Source organism: Pyrus communis, chromosome 14 (genome assembly GCF_963583255.1).
Source record: "Pyrus communis chromosome 14, drPyrComm1.1, whole genome shotgun sequence".
Taxonomy (NCBI): Eukaryota; Viridiplantae; Streptophyta; class Magnoliopsida; order Rosales; family Rosaceae; genus Pyrus; species Pyrus communis.
In genome coordinates, this window is record NC_084816.1 from 17,866,142 (window position 1) to 17,886,037 (window position 19,896).

A 19,896-nucleotide genomic window follows, 5' to 3' on the forward strand; every position below is an offset into this window, starting at 1 on the left:
GTGGATAAGATGTTATAGAATTAATAGAACTAAATAAAATGACTTAAAAAACCTAAACATCATCGACAAACATAAAAAGCCTCATCTGTAACGACCACCACTTGATTGTTTGGATCTTGTAAAGCTTAATTCCTCTTCCAGTCCTACACCCTTCTCTTGTCCTCTATCATTCCCAGAAAGTAATCGTCTTCGTCACTATCACCATCATCCTCCAACTTTTAGTATCTTTATCCTCAGATGATGCACCATCATCAGAAACAGAGGCACTTCCAACGGATTCACCTTCCACAAAGATAAAGACCATGCTGATAAACTCTACATGGTTCACTGCATACTCTGCAAATTTCTCCTTCAAATTTATCCCTTTTTTTGAATTGCTTATAGAGAGTCATGCACATGCTTTCTTTTGAGAGGAGGAGGAATTTGGGCAAATATGTCATTCAAGTCGGAATAGATATCCTAATTTAGACAAATGTTGTGAACAAGACAGGGAAGTTTGATAGTTCCACTAGACCTGTATATCCTGGCTTGAGAGAGAATCATATGATATATGATATGAGCAAAAGGTACATGTGCTTCATTCATGATACACAAAATCACTTGACCTTCAATTTTTGTAGGTGCAGGGCAAGGATTGTTGAAGAAATTGAGTGCAAGAAAGTTCTAGGTACAGCTAGAAATAGGTTTCTCACTTGTTCTCACAAAAATCCAGACTAAAATATTTGGCCAACTTCAGAAAGATTGTATAATCATCATGAGATGTGTAGGGAAGTTTCAGTACCTAACTAATAATTTGGGGAGAGAACTTGATGAACTTTCCTCTGATATACACCACATGGTCGTTTTCAAAAACGCATGTGGAAAGTTGCTATAGAATCCTTGGACGATAGACAGGTTGAAGTTCTTTGGAGGAGTATTCACTGCATGTTGGAGATATTTGTGGGACCATGGTTTTCTGCCCCATGACACGTGGCACATTGGGGTGAAAAGGGCCAGAATGCTAATAGCCCATAAGGCATAGTTCGACAGTCTTAGTCCAACATGCTAGATTTAAGCCCATTGAAAATGTTAGTTCTCGTACTAGACTTGTATATCCTGGCTTGAGAGATAATCATATGATACATGATATGAGCAAAATGTAAGGTGCACCATTCATGATACAAAAAATCACTTGACCTTCAATTTTTATAGGTGCGGGGCGAGGACTGTTGAAGACATTGAGTGTAAGAAAGTTCCAGGTACAACTATGAACAAGTTTCTCACAAAAATCCAAACTGAAATGTTTGGCTGACTTCAAAAAGACTGTATAATCATCATCAGATATGTAGGGAAGTTTTAGTTCCAAACTAATATTTGGGGAGAGAACTTGATGAACTTTCCTCTGACATATACCACATGATCGTTTTTCGAAAACACATGTGGAAAGTTGCTATAGAATCCTTGGACAAACATGTTGAAGTTCTTTGGAGGAGTATACACTGCATGCTGGAGATATTTGTGGGACCATGATTTTCTAGCCCATGACCTTGGGGTGAAAAGGGCTAGAATGCCAATGGTCCAGGTGTAGTCCGACAATCTTAGTCCAACATGCTAGGCTTAAGCCTATTGAAGATGTTACCTGTCGTAAGGAAACCCTAGTTCAAGTCAAATTAGGATATCATAGGGATTTAGGCAACATAATCATAACACTAGGAGAATTAGATTCTTTCCTAGATATCTCCCAAATTAATTGGGATTACTTTCCTTACAAGACTCTCAAGATCTCTATAAATACCCCAGCCTGAGTATTTATCTACTGAAGTTTTTTATAATCCAAACTTTCTCTAGACTTTTCACTTCTCCAATATACACTTATTCTCTCTACGCCTAAAATACGCTCATCTTGCATATATGCTGCTATCTACGGGTAGACACATCCATGGAAACCCCATCTCTTAATGCCTCTCTAAAGGTTATTCGTCATCTAAGAATGCACTGGCACTCATACCTTCTCGCAACCCTGGAATGTTAGTGAATTCTACTTTCCTTTCTGAAACCATCGTCCACTTATAGACCTTCTGATACAAGTCTGCATTTGACTGAGTTTGGGATCGCAAATTTCCCTGAACACGATCATCCAAATAATTACCTGTTCTGTTAGCCTTTTGGTTGCCCTTAGATGATCTTTTCTCGTGGCGTGATGGTGAGGCCATTTGATTTGTTTTTTTTTTTCTTTTTTTCTTTAACACACACAAACTAGACCAAAGGAAAATAGGAAACAAGAAAGAGGAAACTGCAACAGATTGAGAAAGTGAACAACCTAAGGTTTCTTCCCTTGGAGATGTCGAAGTATAAATACGTCATGATGGACGACCTTGATCGTTTCTTGTCCAAACGTCCAAGAATCTGTAGGAAAACTTAATGAACATGACTCCACCATCTTTGAACGTGGTTGCTTAGTATTGGTAGATCAAATAACACATACACGGAGTCTAGAATAAACTATATCTTATGAGTATATTTTCTTGTAACCAGACAATGATGATAACAAAAGGAATGATATCATTCATTCAAGCAGAGAGGGTGATTATTATTTATTTTGAGTTAACTAACAAGCAACTGAGATATACTGCAAGACATATATTATTCAATATCTATACTCTTAACAAATTAGTTTAAAACAAGAATGACTTGCATTAAAAAACGTAACAAGATATCGTGTATTACTTTAATGATATCTAGTACTGCACTAGAATATCGAATAAGGGAAACTTGATGCCATTTTTAACCCTCGAGACAAGTCTGACTTCCAAGTTGGACTAATTTCTTGAAGAAACCTTGTTTAAGCATGAAGATACTATTACATCTTGCATAATAAGAAACATAATGATTTTCCCCCTTTTCGTTGTTATTTTGGAGTACATTTATGGAAGCAATAGGCAGTCACATAAGATTAATTGAATTTAAAGAGGCATTTTGGCCATATGAAGCATGTATTATACAGAAAATAACTGTCTTCATACCTAAAACAGGACCAAGGTTCATCTAGAACCATTACCAGTGAAGACATCCTAAACCATCACTAAGTACTCATATATTCAGATAGGTGTTGTCATGTTGCACAACATGATACTTTCAGGACATGTAAAATTTTTAATGATGAAAACTGTCCATTGCAAGGGTGACTTCTCAGTTGTTAAGCTTCAATACACCCATAATTTCTCAGGGATATCTCAATTGCTACAACAATGTAAATCAGACTGGAAGGAATGATGACAGAATGGAAACTTCAGTGAATGAACATGTGATATTTGAGTAGTATGGAACTACAATCAAGTATCAGAGTACATCAAGCTTCTTGTGGTATAGATAAGATCCGAATAGAGAACATGAGTATCACAAGAGCACCCAAAGATTTAGTTCAACGTTTAAGTACCAGACTAGATGTTTCAGCAGTCTTTCTATTAGAGATGTGGTTGAAGAAAAATTATATGCAGGAACTAAGAAGTTACTGATAGATACACAAATCTCATGACAATTGGTCATAAACATATATTTTTCAGTAGTTATGCTCTTAAAAAAAAAAAAAAAAAAAAACCTTTTTGCTTGATTTATACATTTTGATCACATGCTCTTAGAAAAAATTACTAAACAACTGTCCAGATCCATAGGCCAAAGTTAACAGAGGTGAGGAACCTTGAATATCAGTGATGAGTTCCTTTATTTTTGAACAAATGATAATATAGCCTAAGATTTTCTCGTTGTGACTTGCTAGTGCTTTTCATCTTTTAAAGTGAAAGAACTGATACTTGTGTGCAGTGATTAAAAATTTGGCGATTGATGCTACTCCTTCACAACAATTGTAGACATGGTAATTTTTTACATGATCTGTTAACACGATACGAAAATAACAGATTTTGGGTCAACACGATAACTAATCAGATCATTATCGGGTCACATGATGAGGACCCGTTAATAATGGGTCACATGATGAGGACCTGTTAATAATGGGTCCTTAACATGTTTACACGAGAGTAATATGCGGGTAACCCGTTTTGACATGTTAAGAAACAAGTTATTTTGATGATTTTAATTTTTTTAAACAACTAAAAACAATTACTATAAAATACAATAGTCATAGAGAATATGTATATATGTATATTAATTTGTATTATTGTATTGTTATTCTATATAAATTTAAAAATTTATTTTTTATTTATTTTTTATTTCTATAGTATACTATAGGCAAGTAATGAGATTACAAAATTATAAAACACCTTAAACATAAAAATATCAAGTAAAAATACCAAAGCATTGAAAATAGAAATATCAAGTAATTTAAAAATACCAAACACATGTGAATGGTTGACGATGTTCGGTTTTTTATTCTTAGTTTATGTGCAAGAGAGTGTTAATGTGGAAAGCATTAATGAAAACATTGTCAATATAACTCTTGAAGACGATATATCAAGCCAAAGTTCCAATACTATTTTCTTAATGATTGATGAAAATTGAAGGGTTTTATTGTTAAAAATGTGCAGGGTTTCTCAACCTTGAAACGCAACTCCCTTTATTTTGCATATCTTTAAATATTTGGTATTTTGTAGTAATGTACTACCTGGGCTTTAAGCCATTCGAAGGAAGAATCGAAAGGGCGATCCGGAAATCAGCCGAGGGAGCATAATCAAGACATTTTGTGTTCGATTTCCAGACATATTTCGCTCACACCCTATGTTTTAAACATTGCTAGGCCGTTATCAAGCGTCGGGTAGGGTCCTAATTGGTGGCCTAGGGTTTTTTTTTTTTTTTTTCTTATCTTAATTATTAAATTTATTATATGACATATAAATAAGTGCATATTTATACTTAAAACAAATAAATAAATAAAAACTATACTTCTAATGGGGAAACATAAAATGCATGCAAAATATAAATCAATTATAAAGTACTACAATTTGTTGACAACATCAAAGAGCTATGGCAAAGATAGACGAACACATCGCATCCTTGGTTTTCTTTTTTTGTTTGGGAAAGAGTGAGTCAAGATTCAAAGTCCATTAAAAAAAAAAAGACAATCACCTATTCCACCTAGGCCCGCTTAGGCGCCATACCTGATTTTCTAACCGACTAGTATTTAATCGTGGTGCTGGCCAGCTGTATAAACCCTTTTTTAGAACATCGATTCACACTGCTTTCATCATCTGTCCTTCGCCTTTCTTCATTGGTCATTAGACTGCATATTTTTCATCAATCTATAGAATTAAAAATAAAATTTAAAAACTTCAAACGAATTGGTTGACAAACTAGCTCTTAAGTTTTAATTTTGTACCAAAATGTAGTGAAGACTTATAGAAACCTAAAGTATTCCACTGTCCAAGTCGAAGTCCATATTGAAAGCTACCAATTTGTATTTACTACAACGGATGATATTAAGATTTTACTAGTCTCTAAGAGAGGAATACGACTTGCTGGAATACACCCACCAGTTTTCCAATGGTGGAAAGTACTGCCCTTTGCTTCTAGGAGAGTCAGCTGGACCTTGAGTTGGAAGTGGTATGGTGGAGCGCGGTCCTTTTCTTTGAGTTGTTGAAATTCCCACGTGCCTCAACAAATTCTGTTTCTTTCTTGCACAGGTAGGGATGGAGGTTGAGATATTCACAGCACCGCGACAATTTAATGAGCGAGCCAACTTCGTCCCTGAACTCAAGTCTTCCCCTTGACCCATGTATCCTATCAAGGAAAGGGTGATTGACGGGACCAGACTTTACATCTCTTTCTTGCCAATTGGCTTTTTCTTTGTATGATTGTGTACCCAAAACTCATTTAGAACTGAAAGCAGTAGAAAAGTGGAGAAAAAGAAAATCCAAACCTCAAAACTCTAAAGTGTAATTGTATCAGTATCAATGTGACTCCTTATTGTCTTTAAAGTGTTGCGGTCATTTGTGAAAGAATTTAAGCTAGGGTTGTAAACATTGATTGCATAAACTCAACTCAATTAATTATGAGTAAGGTATGGACTTCATTTTATAGAGATTACAAGATGAGGTTGGTTACAGTATAAACATATCATCTGATTACATTTGAAATTCAAAACTAAGTTACACATGAGTTTTAGATAAGGAAGGATTGTGATTCCTTTCTATCTGTTGAAGAGGTTGAAGAGTATCCAACTTGTGTAGCTGACTTGGAGAGACCTTTACCATGCATTTCTGACGTGGAGAGAGATCTTGAATAGTTGGTTTATCACGCCCCCGCAAGCTGAGTGGGCGTTGACAAACAGGAAGCTTGGAAATGAGATAACTAAAACGAGCTGTGGATAAACCCTTGGTTAAGAGATCTGCGATTTGGTCAGCAGATGAAACATATCCCACAACCAGTTCATTGCGAATTACTTTTTCTCTAACATAATGATAATCAACTTCCACATGACACATACGAGCCTGATAGACTGGATTGGAAGCTACTACCAATGCACTGATATTGTCACATCACAATCGTGGTGGATTGAGAGGCAGATGAAGATCACGGAATATGTGGCGGAACCAAGACAAAGTGGTAGAGGTATAGGCCATTTGTCGATACTCAGCCTCTGTACTGGAGCGAGACACACCTCTTTGTTTTTTAGAACTCCAAGAGATTAAGTTATCCCCTAGAAAAATGCAATGACCACCAGTGGAGCGACGATCATCGGGGTCACCAGCATAATCTGCATCTGCAAAGGCTGTTAGGGACAACGAACTGGGTTTGTAAACTATACCGCGATCATGAGTGGCTTTCAAATAGCGAAGAATGCACTTGACTGCAGCCCAATGTGTAGTGGTGGGTGAATTCATATACTGACAGACTTGATTTACAGCGAAAGCAATGTCAGGCCGTGTGAATAAGAGGTATTGGAGAGCCCCAACAACACTTCAAAAAATTGTACCATCATCCAAGGGCTCACCCTCATACAGACTAAGCTTGCGGCCAGGGAGGGCTGAAGTAGACAATGGTTTGGCGTCAGCCATTTTAGTGCGTTTGAGTAGGTCCAGGATATATTTTGACTGTGTTAAATACATGGCCGTCGATGTTCTCGTAATTTCCATTCCCAAAAAATAATGCAAGGCCCCAAGGTCCTTCATTGAAAATTTGTTTCCCAATTGTTGAATCAATGTGGAGATGTGGGATGGATTATTACCTGTAACAAGAATGTCATCAACGTAGATGAGTAAATAAATAACAGTAGTTCCATTGAAGTAAATGAACAGTGAAGAATCTGCCATTGATGCATGAAAGCCGAGCTTTTCCAAATGTTGAGAGAAGCACTGAAACTAGGCACGGGGGGCCTGTTTTAAGCCGTATAAAGATCGTCAAATATGACATACATGTGCTGGAAATTGTGGATCGACAAAGCTAGAAGGTTGGCGCATGTATACTTCCTCAGTTAAAGAACCATGGAGAAACGCATTTTTGACATCAAGCTGCCATATTTGCCAATTAAAATGAAGAGCCACGGAGAGAATAAGTCTGACGGTAGCATGAGTGACGACAGGACTAAACGTCTCGCTGTAATCGATTCCTTCTTGTTGACAAAAACCATTGGCAACAAGACGTGCTTTAAATCTTTCAATGGAACCATCAGATTTTTTTACGTTTAATACGGTACACCCATTTAGTTGGTAAAACATTCATGGCAGAATGAAAAGGAACTAGGGACCACGTTCCTGTTTGTTGTAGAGCATTGAACTCTTCTGCCATTGCCATACGCCATTAAGGGTACCTATTTGCCTGTGTAAAACAAGTGGGCTCAACTATTTCATTAGTCACATCAGAAATAAGCACATATTTGGGATTTGGTTTTTGAATGCCATCCTTTGAACGTGTGACCATGGAGTGAACAGGTTGAATGTGTCCTGGAAAGGAAGATGAGACAGGTGCAACTCCTATTGCATTCGTAGAGGATAGGATTGGGGAAAGGGCAGGTATAGAGTGTACAGGTGAGATGGGTAATGGTGATGGAATAGGATTGTTTAATATAGGTGAATAGGTAAGATGAGGTTGTGTGGATGATATAGTGGGAGGGATGGGGGGGGGGGGGTGTGGATTTAGTGGGAAAGTAGGTGGAATAGGGTTAGGTTGTGTGGATGTTATGGTGTGATGCATGGGATGGTGCGGGTTTTGAGGGAAAGTAGGAGAAATAGGGTTAGGTTGGGTGGATAGTAAGGTGGGATGCGGATTTGGTGGGAAAGTAATGGAGCTAGGATTCCTAGGGTGATTTATTAAAGGATAGGGATCAATGGTCAGTACCGTAGATGACTAGGAGGATGAAGGCTTTGTAGAAATGGATTCTTTGTAGGGAAAAGTGGTTTCATCAAATAAGACATGACGTGACAAAAATATGCGACCCGTGGACATATCTAAACACCTATAACCTTGTTGATTTAATGAATAACCTAAGAAAATGCAACGTTTGGAACGAAATTGTAACTTATTAGTATTATAGGGACGAAGATATGGAAAACATGCACACCCAAAAACTTTAAGAAAATCATATTTAGGAGATTTTTGAAACAACTTTTGGAATGGAGATTCATCATGGAGAACTCTAGTTGGTAAACGATTGATCAAATAAGTTGTTGTATGAAAAGCATCATCCCAAAATGAAGTTGGTAAGGATGAATGAGCAAGTAGTGTGAGACCAATTTCAACTATATGACGATGTTTACGTTCAGAAATGCCGTTTTGTTCGGGATGATGTGGACATGTAAAGCGATGTAAAACTCCATGTTGAGTCAAAAAGGTTTTAAAAGTGTTGTTTACGTACTCTCCTCCTCCATCGATTTGGAGTGATTTAATTTTAGTATTAAACATGTTTTCAACCAGTTTCTTGAATGACACAAAAGTAGAAGAAACATCGGATTTTAATTTTAATGGATATAACCAAGAGTAGCGGGAATAATCATCAATAAATACTACATAATATTTAAAACCATTGATAGAAAATGAAGGTGAAGTCCATACATCGGAATGAACCAATTCTAATGGAGACAAATACCTAGAGGCTGACAATTGAAAAGGTAACTTGTGGCTCTTACCCATGGGACATGAGTGACAGAACTCATTAGTGACAACGCCTTTAATGGGCAATTTATTCCTAGAAACCAAACTTTTTAAAATATGAGTAGATGGATGACCTAACCTAGAGTGCCAAATTGAATTGGACACTTTAGTACCTAAAAATGCAGACACGCCTTTATTTGATGATGAAACACCAGAGAAGGGGTAGAAACCATTTCTACTCGGGCCTTGTAAAAGCATCCTCCCCGTGTGAAGGTCCTGAACAGAATACGAATTAGGATATAAGGATAGAGAGCAGTTATTTTCATTTGTAAAGCGATGGATGGAAATAATATTGGTTGATGCATGTGGGCATAGGAGGGTATTGGGTAATCTAAATGTGGAGTTAGGTGTACGAATGCAAGTGTTGCCTATGTGTGAAATTGTCAAACCTGTTCCACCAACAACTCCATTGACTTGGTCCATGCCATTATAAGGATGAGGATTTGAAATACTGGCAGAATTATTTGTGATGTGAGCATTGGCCCCTGAGTCAAACAACCACTCCTGTATGGCAGGTGCTGTGGCAGAAGCAGAAGGTGTCGTAGCAGCAAAAGCTTGCAATTGGGGTGCAGAGACGCGTCCCTCATAAGACATGTTTAGGCGGTTGAAACAGTCGATCGCAGAATGGCCATGACGATTACAGATTTGACATTAAATGCGTCCAGTAGTGAAAGTACCCTGGGAAGGAGCTGTGCCGAGAATCCCATCATTTTGGCGAGAGTGGAAGCCTGGGTGGGGGTTAGACCCGTGGTGAGAGTGAGACCCTTGATTAGAGTTGGACCCTTGGTGAGAGTGAGGAGAGTTGCAGTGGCGATTGGAAGATCCACGACCACTATTGAAATGACTATAACCTCGAAACCCAGTAGAGGATCCTCGTCCTCGAAAAGATGCAGGTGCACGGTTGCCATGGCGGCCTGCTACAAGGGCAGTGAGGCCGTTGTTAGTACCAAATGCAGAATGCATTTTCTGTCGTCTTTCAGCGCCAAGGAGAAGTGCTTCCAAAGCACTGTAGGTAATGGCCTCATCATGAGCTTGGGCTGAGGCAACAGTGCTTTCATAGGCACGGCCTACGTTGTTGAGAATGATGGCAACAACGTCGGAGTCTGAAATAGGAGCACCAGAGAGAGGGAGAGAGTATCTGCGAGACAATTAATTTTATCCAAAAATTCAGAAATGGAAGAATCACCTCTGTGAGTATTCATCAATTCACTGCGGAGTTGGAGAAGACGACCGGTTGACTGAGAAGCATATCGATCATGTAGGGTTGTTCATGCAAAATGGGAGCTAGTTTTCCCAATTAAAGCAGCAAGTACGGTAGGGTAAACAGAAGAGTTGATCCAGGACATAACAGTGGCATCCTGTTGGATCCAAGTTTCGAAGTCGGGATTGACTGTGTCAGTGATGTTGCCATCATCATCTTTCAGGAATGCTGGAGGACACTTACTGGTTCCTTCTACAAAGGAAACAAGATTGCGACTGCGGAGGAGAGGTAGCATTTGGGCGTGCCAGAGAGGGTAGTTAGTACGATCAAGTTTGATCGTGAGAAAATTGGAGACATTTGGGAGGGGAATGGGAGAGGAAGAATGAGAAGCCATGGAAGGAGAGAAAAACAAAAATTCTGTCGTTAGACTTCAGCTCAGAGATACCATGAAAGAATTTAAGCTAGGGTTGTAAACATTGATTGCATAAACTCAACTCAATTAATTATGAGTGAGGTATGGACTTCATTATATAGAGATTACAAGATGAGGTTGGTTACAGTATAAACATATCATCTGATTACAATTGAAATTCAAAACTAAGTTACACATGAGTTTTAGATAAGGAAGGATTGTGATTCCTTTCTATCTGTTGAAGAGGTTGAAGAGTATCCAACTTGTGTAGCTGACTTGGAGAGACCTTTACCATGCATTTCTGACGTGGAGAGAGATCTTGAATAGTTGGTTTATCAATTTGAAATGCTATCATAGTTATATATGCACATTGTCTTGCGTTTTTTTCTTCATATTTTCAAATTTGAATAATCAACAAAGAATTATAGTTTGAAAGTTTCCACTGATGCTGTCAAGAATAAAAATGCATAGCATATTGTGTTCTTAATATTTTCACGTGTAGTATATCTGGGTGTATGTGTAATATGGACAGCCAAAAGAGCAACACAGAAGGATTCAATATTAAAATAGCTTTTTGTTTTCTTACATTCGTTTTTCGTTCTTTTCTTTTCTTTTACAAATTAAATATATAGTAATCATATGTATTTTATTTAGCATGTAAATAATACATATTAAATTTAATACATTGTTCACGTATCTTTTCTAGATATTTCATAACTGGGAAGTAATAAGGAATGCGACATCCCTACACAACGTGGTTAAAAAGTTTGTCAAAGATACTAAATCAGGAAGTTCAATTTCGGCAGAGCTCAATGCGTTTTCGCAATGAACAATTTCGTCTTGTACTTGTGTGAGTATTTGGGAGACCGATTTGTCATTATCTTTGATACCTCTCACTGAGAAAGCAAAACCGTCTACGGCAAAATCATATGAATCTGCACATTGTTTTACTGCTTCGAAGCCCTTAGCAATACCTTTGCCGGTGGTATTGAGCGCATTGACAAAGAAAGCTTTGCTTTTTTGAGCATTTGTTAGTGCTAATTTAACAATGGCTGTATCAAGATCTTTGAGATTAGATGCTGATCGAGTTGGAATATCTTTCCAAAGAGATTTTACACATTGATTGTAGTTGTAGCCGAATCGGTCTTGGGTTTGCTTGCAAACACTACTAATCAATGAAGACGTTGTTGCATTTATAAATGGTGTTGGAGACGATGAGAGACATAAGAGCAAGGATGCAATGAAAGTTGCATATCCAATTGAGGAGTCCATTGCTCAAGGTGTATATTTCTTAAATTGATGCTAAAGTGATCACAAATTATTTGTTTGATTTAAGCAATGGATGAATGGAGATCATATTTATAATTAAACAACTCAAGGAGGGGGTACGCGCAGGTCTAAATTTAAGAGCACAAAAGGTAAAGAAACCCATTTCTTTTGACATGTTTAGTTTTCTGTTCCCTTAGTTTTTGTTTTTCTTCTTACGTACTAAATAATAACGCATTGGATGCAAACCACCTAACCTATTCTAGTTTAATTAACCAACTCCTCCTTTCTAGAAACTCCAACATAACCAAAAGTGATGCATGCTTATCAAAAAGATTTCTTTCATTACATCGCAAAGATTAATTTAAGCCATTTCGTTTGTTCTTTTTTTTTTATACAAATTCATCTACATCCATTTTTACTTATCAATATATATGATGTTAGAAGAAGAAAAAAAATTCACATTGACAATGTTAAAAGAGTCTCTTTTAGTCTATTTTGTCTTGTTCGGTTAGCAGTTTAGGAGGCTCGAGCCTTATTAAGCGCAGTTACGATAGGTGGCCTATGGGCGTGGGAACATGGACGTAGACCTGACAATTTCTTATACGACATGTTAACACGACATGTAAATGACACAAAAATAATGGGGTTTCGGGTCAACACGATAACTAATTGGGTCGTTATTGGGTTACACGATAAGGACCCGTTATTAACTGGTCCTTAACAGGTTTACACAAGAGTGATGTAAGATCACACATCACTCAGGGGAGTGATCCTTATATGTATATTCTCATCTCTACCTAGCACGAGGCCTTTTGGAAGCTCACTGGCTTCGGGTTCCATGGGAACTCCGAAGTTAAGCGAGTAGCACGCGAGTAGCACGCGAGAGCACTCGCATGATGGGTGACCCACTGGGAAGTTCCCAGGCCTGCTCCACCACCATAGCACAATAGGTGGCCTATGGGCGTGGGAACATGGTCGTGGCCCAAAGCGGACAATATCGTGCTATGGTGGTGGAGCAGGCCCGGGATGTGGTGGAACCTGGGCTGGGATGTGACAGTGACATGCGGGTAACCCATTTCGACATGTTAAGAAAAAAGTTATTTTGATGATTTATTAGCAACCCCACTTAATGTTGAATAAACCCCACAATTTAAATGATTTATATATCTAATATGTAATGACAATTTCGACCTTATAAGATTTAAAAATAAATAAAATTCTAAATACACCCCAAATCATTTTTTATATGCATATCCCAAATATATATATATATATATATATATATATATATATATATATATATATATATTTATAAGATTTCAACTCTCAAAATCACTCTTAACCTCCATTGGTAGAACACGTCCACTCATTCCCTAGGGTCGGGCATGTTGGGATGCCATTAACTTACAGAATGCTAGTGGCAGAACACATCCACTTATTCTTCAGAGCCATTGTTGATCTTTACATGCGCTTTCAATTACCATTATTTTTGTGGCAACAAATTAATTCTCACCAATCAGAAATTTACTCAAGATTAAGCTCAACTTTCTCCACTAGCAAACTTTGAAAAAACTTTGAAAAGAAAAAGAGCAAAGTTTGACTACCATGTGTCTACATGTCAGAACAGTTGTGTCTCGTGGTTCAGACAGGCAAATTATGTGCGTCACCTTCAACTGAATTACTAATGCCATATATCTTCTATAGTTCATACTTCATCCCATTCACCCAAAGAATCTACTTGACAACCCTAAGCCTAACTTGGAATTCACCTTTCTCTATCTAAAACAATTTTAGTTATCTAGGAGTATGTTGTTATAGACACGGGGCTTCCCTCTGATCTATCATAGGCAAAAGGGCACATCTATAGGATATATATCCAAGTCAGCTACTTTTAGTAACATTGTATCCTCAAACATTGAGAAGTTAATTCTAGTTATGTGGGGCTACCTGAACTTGTGGCCTAAACCTTGTTCAAAATGTGCCGTCACAAGTGGATGAAAGTTAAAATGTATTGTCATTTTTAGGATACACCTCCTCGCTGATAAATGTTCATTAGTTAGAAAAACGTTGAGCAAATCCTTGTTACGAAACAATAATGTAAGGAAAAAAGTTGAGCAAATCGATCCTTGTATGACGTGAATGATTTTGTATCAAATGGTACACAGCACAGACAAAAAACGAAGAAAGAAACTATTGTGAAGAGTATGAGATGTATGTAGAAAATGCGAGGCGTATGTAGAAAATTTAAGGTGTATGTTGATAGTGTGAGGTGTGAGGGTATTATGGGAATACACGTGGGGTGTATTAAGATAAATTTAATTGAAAAAGCAAATGTGGGGTGTATTAAGTTTGTGGGGTGCTAATATAATAAGCCTTTTTTTAACTATTGAAAACACTTACTATAAAATACAATAGCCATAGAGTATATGTATATATGTATATATGTATATTAATATGTATTAGTGTACTGTTATTCTATATAAATTTAAAATTTTAATTTATTTATTTTATAGTATACTATAGGCAAATAGTGAGATTAAAAAATTATAAAACACATTAAACATAAAAATATCAAGTAATTTAAAAATACCAAACACATTTTAATGGTTTATGATGTTTGGTTTTTTATGCTTGGTTTATGTGGAAGAGTGTTAATGTGGAAAGCATTAATGAAAACATCGTCAATATAACTCTTGAAAACAATATCTCAAGCCAAAGTTCCAATACCATCTCCTTGATGATTGATGAAAATTGAAGGGTTTTATTGTTAAAAACGTGCAAGGCTTCTCAACCTTGAAACGCAACTCCCTTCATTTTGCATATCTTTAAACATTTGGTATTTTGTAGTAATGTACTAATGTTTTTTCATTAAGCTCTTATTTTGGGGGTATGTAATACTTGAAAATCAAATGCTTTGTTTTTTTTTTTTTTTTTTTAATGTTTTGAAGTAATATTTATGTAACAACGTGGTATACATATACTAATTTAGTATTATGTTTTTCATTTTTTGGGATCAAATTAGGTTTTTCATAAAATAGATTTTCTTTAACGGGTAGCGGGTCGAATCATTTGGGTCATATTACCCGTTTACTTTAACAGATCTTACACGACACAACCTGTTAAGATATCGGATATGTCACGAAAACGACACGAATGCCAGGTCTAAACAATTCACATATAGGTAGCAGTTCATAAGCAATTTACGTAGACATATATAATTAAACAGATTAAATAAAATAAAAATGAAATACTCATCTGTTTGGGACGAATAATTTGATCTTCATGGCACTTGATTTGTATAAGATTTCAGATTATAAACGTATAAATTCACTGTTCTTAAGATTATATTTTGTCGGAGCTTGGTGTAGCAGGTTATGGTGCCCTACCCTCCAAGGTACAAAAACATGATATCCTCATAAGCACACATTCGCAATACTCATGTCAAATGAAGAACTCAATTCTTTCCTTTGACATTGGCAACTATATGTTCAATGACACAATAAATAGAGCTATTTATATAGAACAATGTCGGAAAACGCAAGTTCGACAACGTCACAATAGAATTTATAACAAGGATTATTAATGGGAAGGAATGACGTTTCACAAAGTATAACTCCCACACTTGACTTCAATTATAAAATAAATGGAATGAATTAGCTAGCAACATATTTGGGTGTAAATGAAAATTTTCTGCAGGTACACCATCTTCTATTGATATAAATGAAAATACAAGGTAAGGCAATGATGACGAAAAGAAACGTGTGAAAAGAAAAGAAACAATAATCATAAAAGGAGGGATTGCAATGCAGGATCCATTCGATATTAATTAGTCTGACCTTATAGTGTTTCATTCATTAGTATTTAATATCACTTTGAATCTCATGTTTTTTGGGTTACAAGACGAGGGCATGTATCTAAAGTGAGAATACTTCACAATTATGAAGCCTTATGTTCCACACTCATTCACAACCTCCTCATTTTGCTGCTTCTATATCACAACCCCAAGCACAACGTACTCAAGTTGCTGCTTCTTCATCACAGGTTCAGCCTCACTCAGTCACTACAAATGACAATAGGCGTAGGTAAAAGGCTCCAGTCAAACGAGGAAGGCCATGGAAAGTGTAGTTGATCAGAAAGTGTGATCTGTGTTTTGAATAGAGCATTGATGATCTTGTTTTGTTAACTAAAACCTTATTTTGCTTGCGTTTGGTTGAGTGGAATTGCTCTTGTTCATTATTTGTCAAAGAGAAAAAAAAAATATGGTAATACCTGCTCCAAGAAAAAGAGTAATTTCGCTGTTCTTGAAGGCAATCACGCCATATGCTAATTCTCATACCAGGGCATGTGATGTGTGGATTGAAAAGAAGGGAAAAATAAAATGAAAGATAGGAGTTGGTGGGTAGAAAGACAGGGGAAGTTTTGTTTTTATTTTATTTTTCAGTTTTTCAATTACTTTTAAGAGTGAAACAACTTATCTACCCTTATATATTGTGCTTCTTCCATTTACTCAATTGGGATGGAATATATGAAAAACTGAAATTGGCTAAAAAGAATTAGTTTGAATTCTTAGTTTTCCAATAGAAAAGTTTAGAGGAAAAATTAAAAGCTAAGTGAAAGTTCAAAAATCGACAATTTACTCGATTAAATAAACCAAAAGAACAAGAGCCAGAGGCATCAATGACAGTGTTCCCAATGAAGATGATTGAACCATTAAGCCACATGACCGATTGGTCTAGATCACAAAGCCGCCAGTTACTTGGAGGAGGTCTTATGCTGGACTCACGCAAATGATGTTTATCAAAATTAAAATATTCATTAAGCAATTATAAAAATAGGGGCTAACGACCATCACGTAAACAAATATTATGTTTATACGACTCCAGCAAATGTTACCAAAAACTGGTTCTGCAAAAACTGCAGTGCAGCTCACGTTGCGCTATCTCTGAATTAAATATATCAAATTTAATATAAACAACTAGGAATAAACAAAGTTGATGCCTGCATCTTAACAAACTGAGAGGGAAAAAATATTGCTAAGTCTTTGGATAATAATTTCTAAATTGTCTTGTTGTTTTTTTTGATACATGACTTGAAAATTTTGAGGAGTTTTGGATCATAGATCGATGATGGCGAAGGACTCAAAAACTGGGGTGGTTGGTTCAACAATTTCAATGATTTTCTTGCTTACAATTGGTTTGCTTTATGCTGCATTCACCCCCAATATTAATCCCTTTGAAACATGTAAGTTTTCTTAATTTTCGATTTAGTTTAGTCACATTTCGTTAATTAAGCGAAGGTAATGGTTGTGATTAAGATTATCCTTGTTTCACTGTAGCCATGATTTCACTAATTTTTGAGTTTTGAAATTGAAGGGATGCACGCCAGAAAAGATGATAAAGTCATTGGAGTGGAAGAGCCTCTCAATTCTCTCTTCAGAAGACTAGTTAGAGGTTTCTTTTTCGTTCATTCCATTTTGATTATGTACTTATTTTTTCATGAATCGGACGCAAAACATGGGGTGCTGAATTAAAATGTTTTTAACCACTTGAGCTACCATTATGGCTGACCCAATTCGAGATTTCTTGTTTTGATTGCGTAAGTAATATGAAATTATGAACTGCAGGGGTAGATCGAATTCAACTCGAAACCACCGGGTTTTCTTGCCACTCCGACGTTCACTCGGAAGTGTGCGTGGCTAATAGACCAATTATAGTTGACAAGAATGCTTTAACAGTTTATGTACCTTCAAATGAAGCCCAAGTTGAATACAAGGTTCAGCCATATGCAAGGAAAGAGGATGGGACTGCAATGAAGGCTGTCACACCAGTGCAAATACTACATGGAAACATTAGTACTCCTCCGGCTTGCAATTTTTCTTACAACATCCCAGCTATGATATTCTCTTCTGGTGGCTTCACCGGAAACCTATTTCACGAATTCAATGAGATCATCATCCCCTTGTTCATCATGTCACGCCGCTTTCGATCCCAGCTTCAGTTTGTCATAACTGATTTTAAGCCATGGTGGGTTAGCAAGTACGAACGAATTCTATCATCGTTGTCCAGTTATGATGTGATAAATTCGGTTGAAAATGGAAGTGCTCACTGCTATCCTGGAGCTGTCATAGGCCTTAAGTTTCATGACAACTTAGCGCTAAATTCTTCCGACATTCCAGGAGGGTACTCCATGTTTGACTTCAAGCAGTTCCTAAGAGAATCATACATGCTGAAAATGAAGGATGTCTCAAATCAGATGGGGGAAAAACCAGTGCTAGTTCTTATATCTCGTCGCAAAACAAGGAAGTTTTTGAATGAAGATAAGATGGTGGAAATGATGGAAGAATTAGGCTTTCAGGTTATCGCTGCAACGCCTAACCAGACATCTAACTTGGACACATTTTCGGGCTTAGTGAACTCTTGTAGCGTCATGGTTGGGGCTCACGGTGCTGGCCTTACAAATGCACTGTTCTTGCCAGCTGGGGCAGTGTTGGTGCAAGTGGTACCGCTGGGCCTAGATTGGCCATCAGCTAACTATTATGGTGGACCGGCGAGTGAAATGGGGCTAAATTACTTGGAATACAAGATTAAACCAGAGGAGAGTTCACTGATTGATGACTATGGTCCAGATCACCCGGTCATCACGGATCCCATGTCTATTTCCTTGAAGGGCTATCGGGCTTTTAGGGCTGTGTACGTTGATGGACAAAATCTGAAGGTTAACATGGTGAGGTTCCGAGAAACCCTCGCTGAAGCTCTAAAACTTGTTGGAGGCTCCACTCCTTCAAATTAAAGAACCAAACATTGTAGTACTTGGTAGAATTCAACTGTTTGCAAATATGTATCAAATGTTGATAGCCATTTATTGTAAGTAGCTTCCTGTCAGGCTCAAGTTCTAAGCAATCATAATTGGGCATGAAAACACAATAATTTCCTACAATTGATTGAAGGAGCCTCCAGCATTCTCTGATTTCATTCCCATGACATAAATAAATGCCTATCATCTAAAAACAAAAATTGCATATCAAAATGCTAAGTTGATAAAAAACTTTGCACTAATAATATTTGTAGGTCGAAGTTCACATAGGCAAAAAATTACTCCTCAAGAAATAAATCCACTAGCACCTTAAATTTGGAAGTGGTGCTACAATCAAGCAACATGTTTTTACATTTTCAATCATGTTCATGCATGAATTTTCTATCTCATCTCATAACTTCATTCATGATCACACACAAATGAAATCATGTGATTAGCGCAACTTGATGCCCTAAACACCCACTATCATGTGTTCATGACATAAGACATGAAGCGCAAGAAGGACCAATTAACAACACAAGAAAAGAGAGTGATGAATTCATCACCATCATTTCTCCTTCTCAGCCTATCCTGCCACCCTTATCTTAAAACTCCAGTACTATACCATCACCATCACCCTTGGAATGCCTGCCTTCATAGGGAGTGATAGAGATCCTGTATTTCTGAGTGCATTTTGGAAGGAGTTCTTCAAACTCCAAGGTTCTAAACTTTGTTTAAGCTCTGGTTATCACCCCCAAACTGATGGGCAGACTGAGGTGCTCAATAGGTGCTTAGAAACCTATTTGAGGTGTTTTACCAGTGCTCACCCTAGGAAGTGGTGGCATTGGCTTACATGGGCTGAGTGGAGTAACAATCGAGCAACATGTTTTTACATTTTCAATCATGTTCCAGCATGATTTTTCTATCTTGTCTCATAACTTCATTCATGATCACACACGAATGAAATCATGTGATTAGCGCGACTTGATGCCCTAATCACCCACCATCATGTGCTCATGACATAGGATCTGAAGCGCAAGAAAGACCAATTAACAACACAAGAAAAGAGAAGGATAAATTGATCACTATCATTTCTCCTTCTTCTCCACCTATCCCGCCACCCTCATCTTCAAACACCAGTACT

At 37.1% G+C, this 19,896-nt stretch overlaps 2 protein-coding genes across 2 annotated transcripts; one reads left to right on the forward strand and one right to left on the reverse strand.

The window, feature by feature from the left end:
• Window positions 1-11,402: 11,402 nt before the first annotated feature.
• LOC137714815 (uncharacterized) lies at window positions 11,403-11,963 on the reverse strand. Its single transcript, XM_068453946.1, has one exon. The coding sequence runs from the start codon at window positions 11,961-11,963 to the stop codon at window positions 11,403-11,405; it is 561 nt and encodes a 186-aa protein (XP_068310047.1).
• Window positions 11,964-17,083: 5,120 nt separating this feature from the next.
• Window positions 17,084-18,749, forward strand: LOC137715086 (alpha-1,3-arabinosyltransferase XAT3-like). Its single transcript, XM_068454308.1, has 3 exons — window positions 17,084-17,201; window positions 17,333-17,410; window positions 17,584-18,749. Exons 1-3 carry the CDS (start codon window positions 17,084-17,086, stop codon window positions 18,747-18,749), a joined length of 1,362 nt encoding a protein of 453 aa, XP_068310409.1.
• Window positions 18,750-19,896: the final 1,147 nt, after the last annotated feature.

Coding starts and splice junctions, on each gene's coding strand:
- LOC137714815 (XM_068453946.1), bottom strand. CDS start 11,963: ATGGACTCCTCAATTGGATATGCAACTTTCATTGCATCCTTGCTCTTA.
- LOC137715086 (XM_068454308.1), top strand. CDS start 17,084: ATGATGGCGAAGGACTCAAAAACTGGGGTGGTTGGTTCAACAATTTCA. Junction 17,202..17,332: donor TATTAATCCCTTTGAAACAT/GTAAGTTTTCTT, acceptor TTGAAATTGAAG/GGATGCACGCCAGAAAAGAT. Junction 17,411..17,583: donor CTTCAGAAGACTAGTTAGAG/GTTTCTTTTTCG, acceptor TATGAACTGCAG/GGGTAGATCGAATTCAACTC.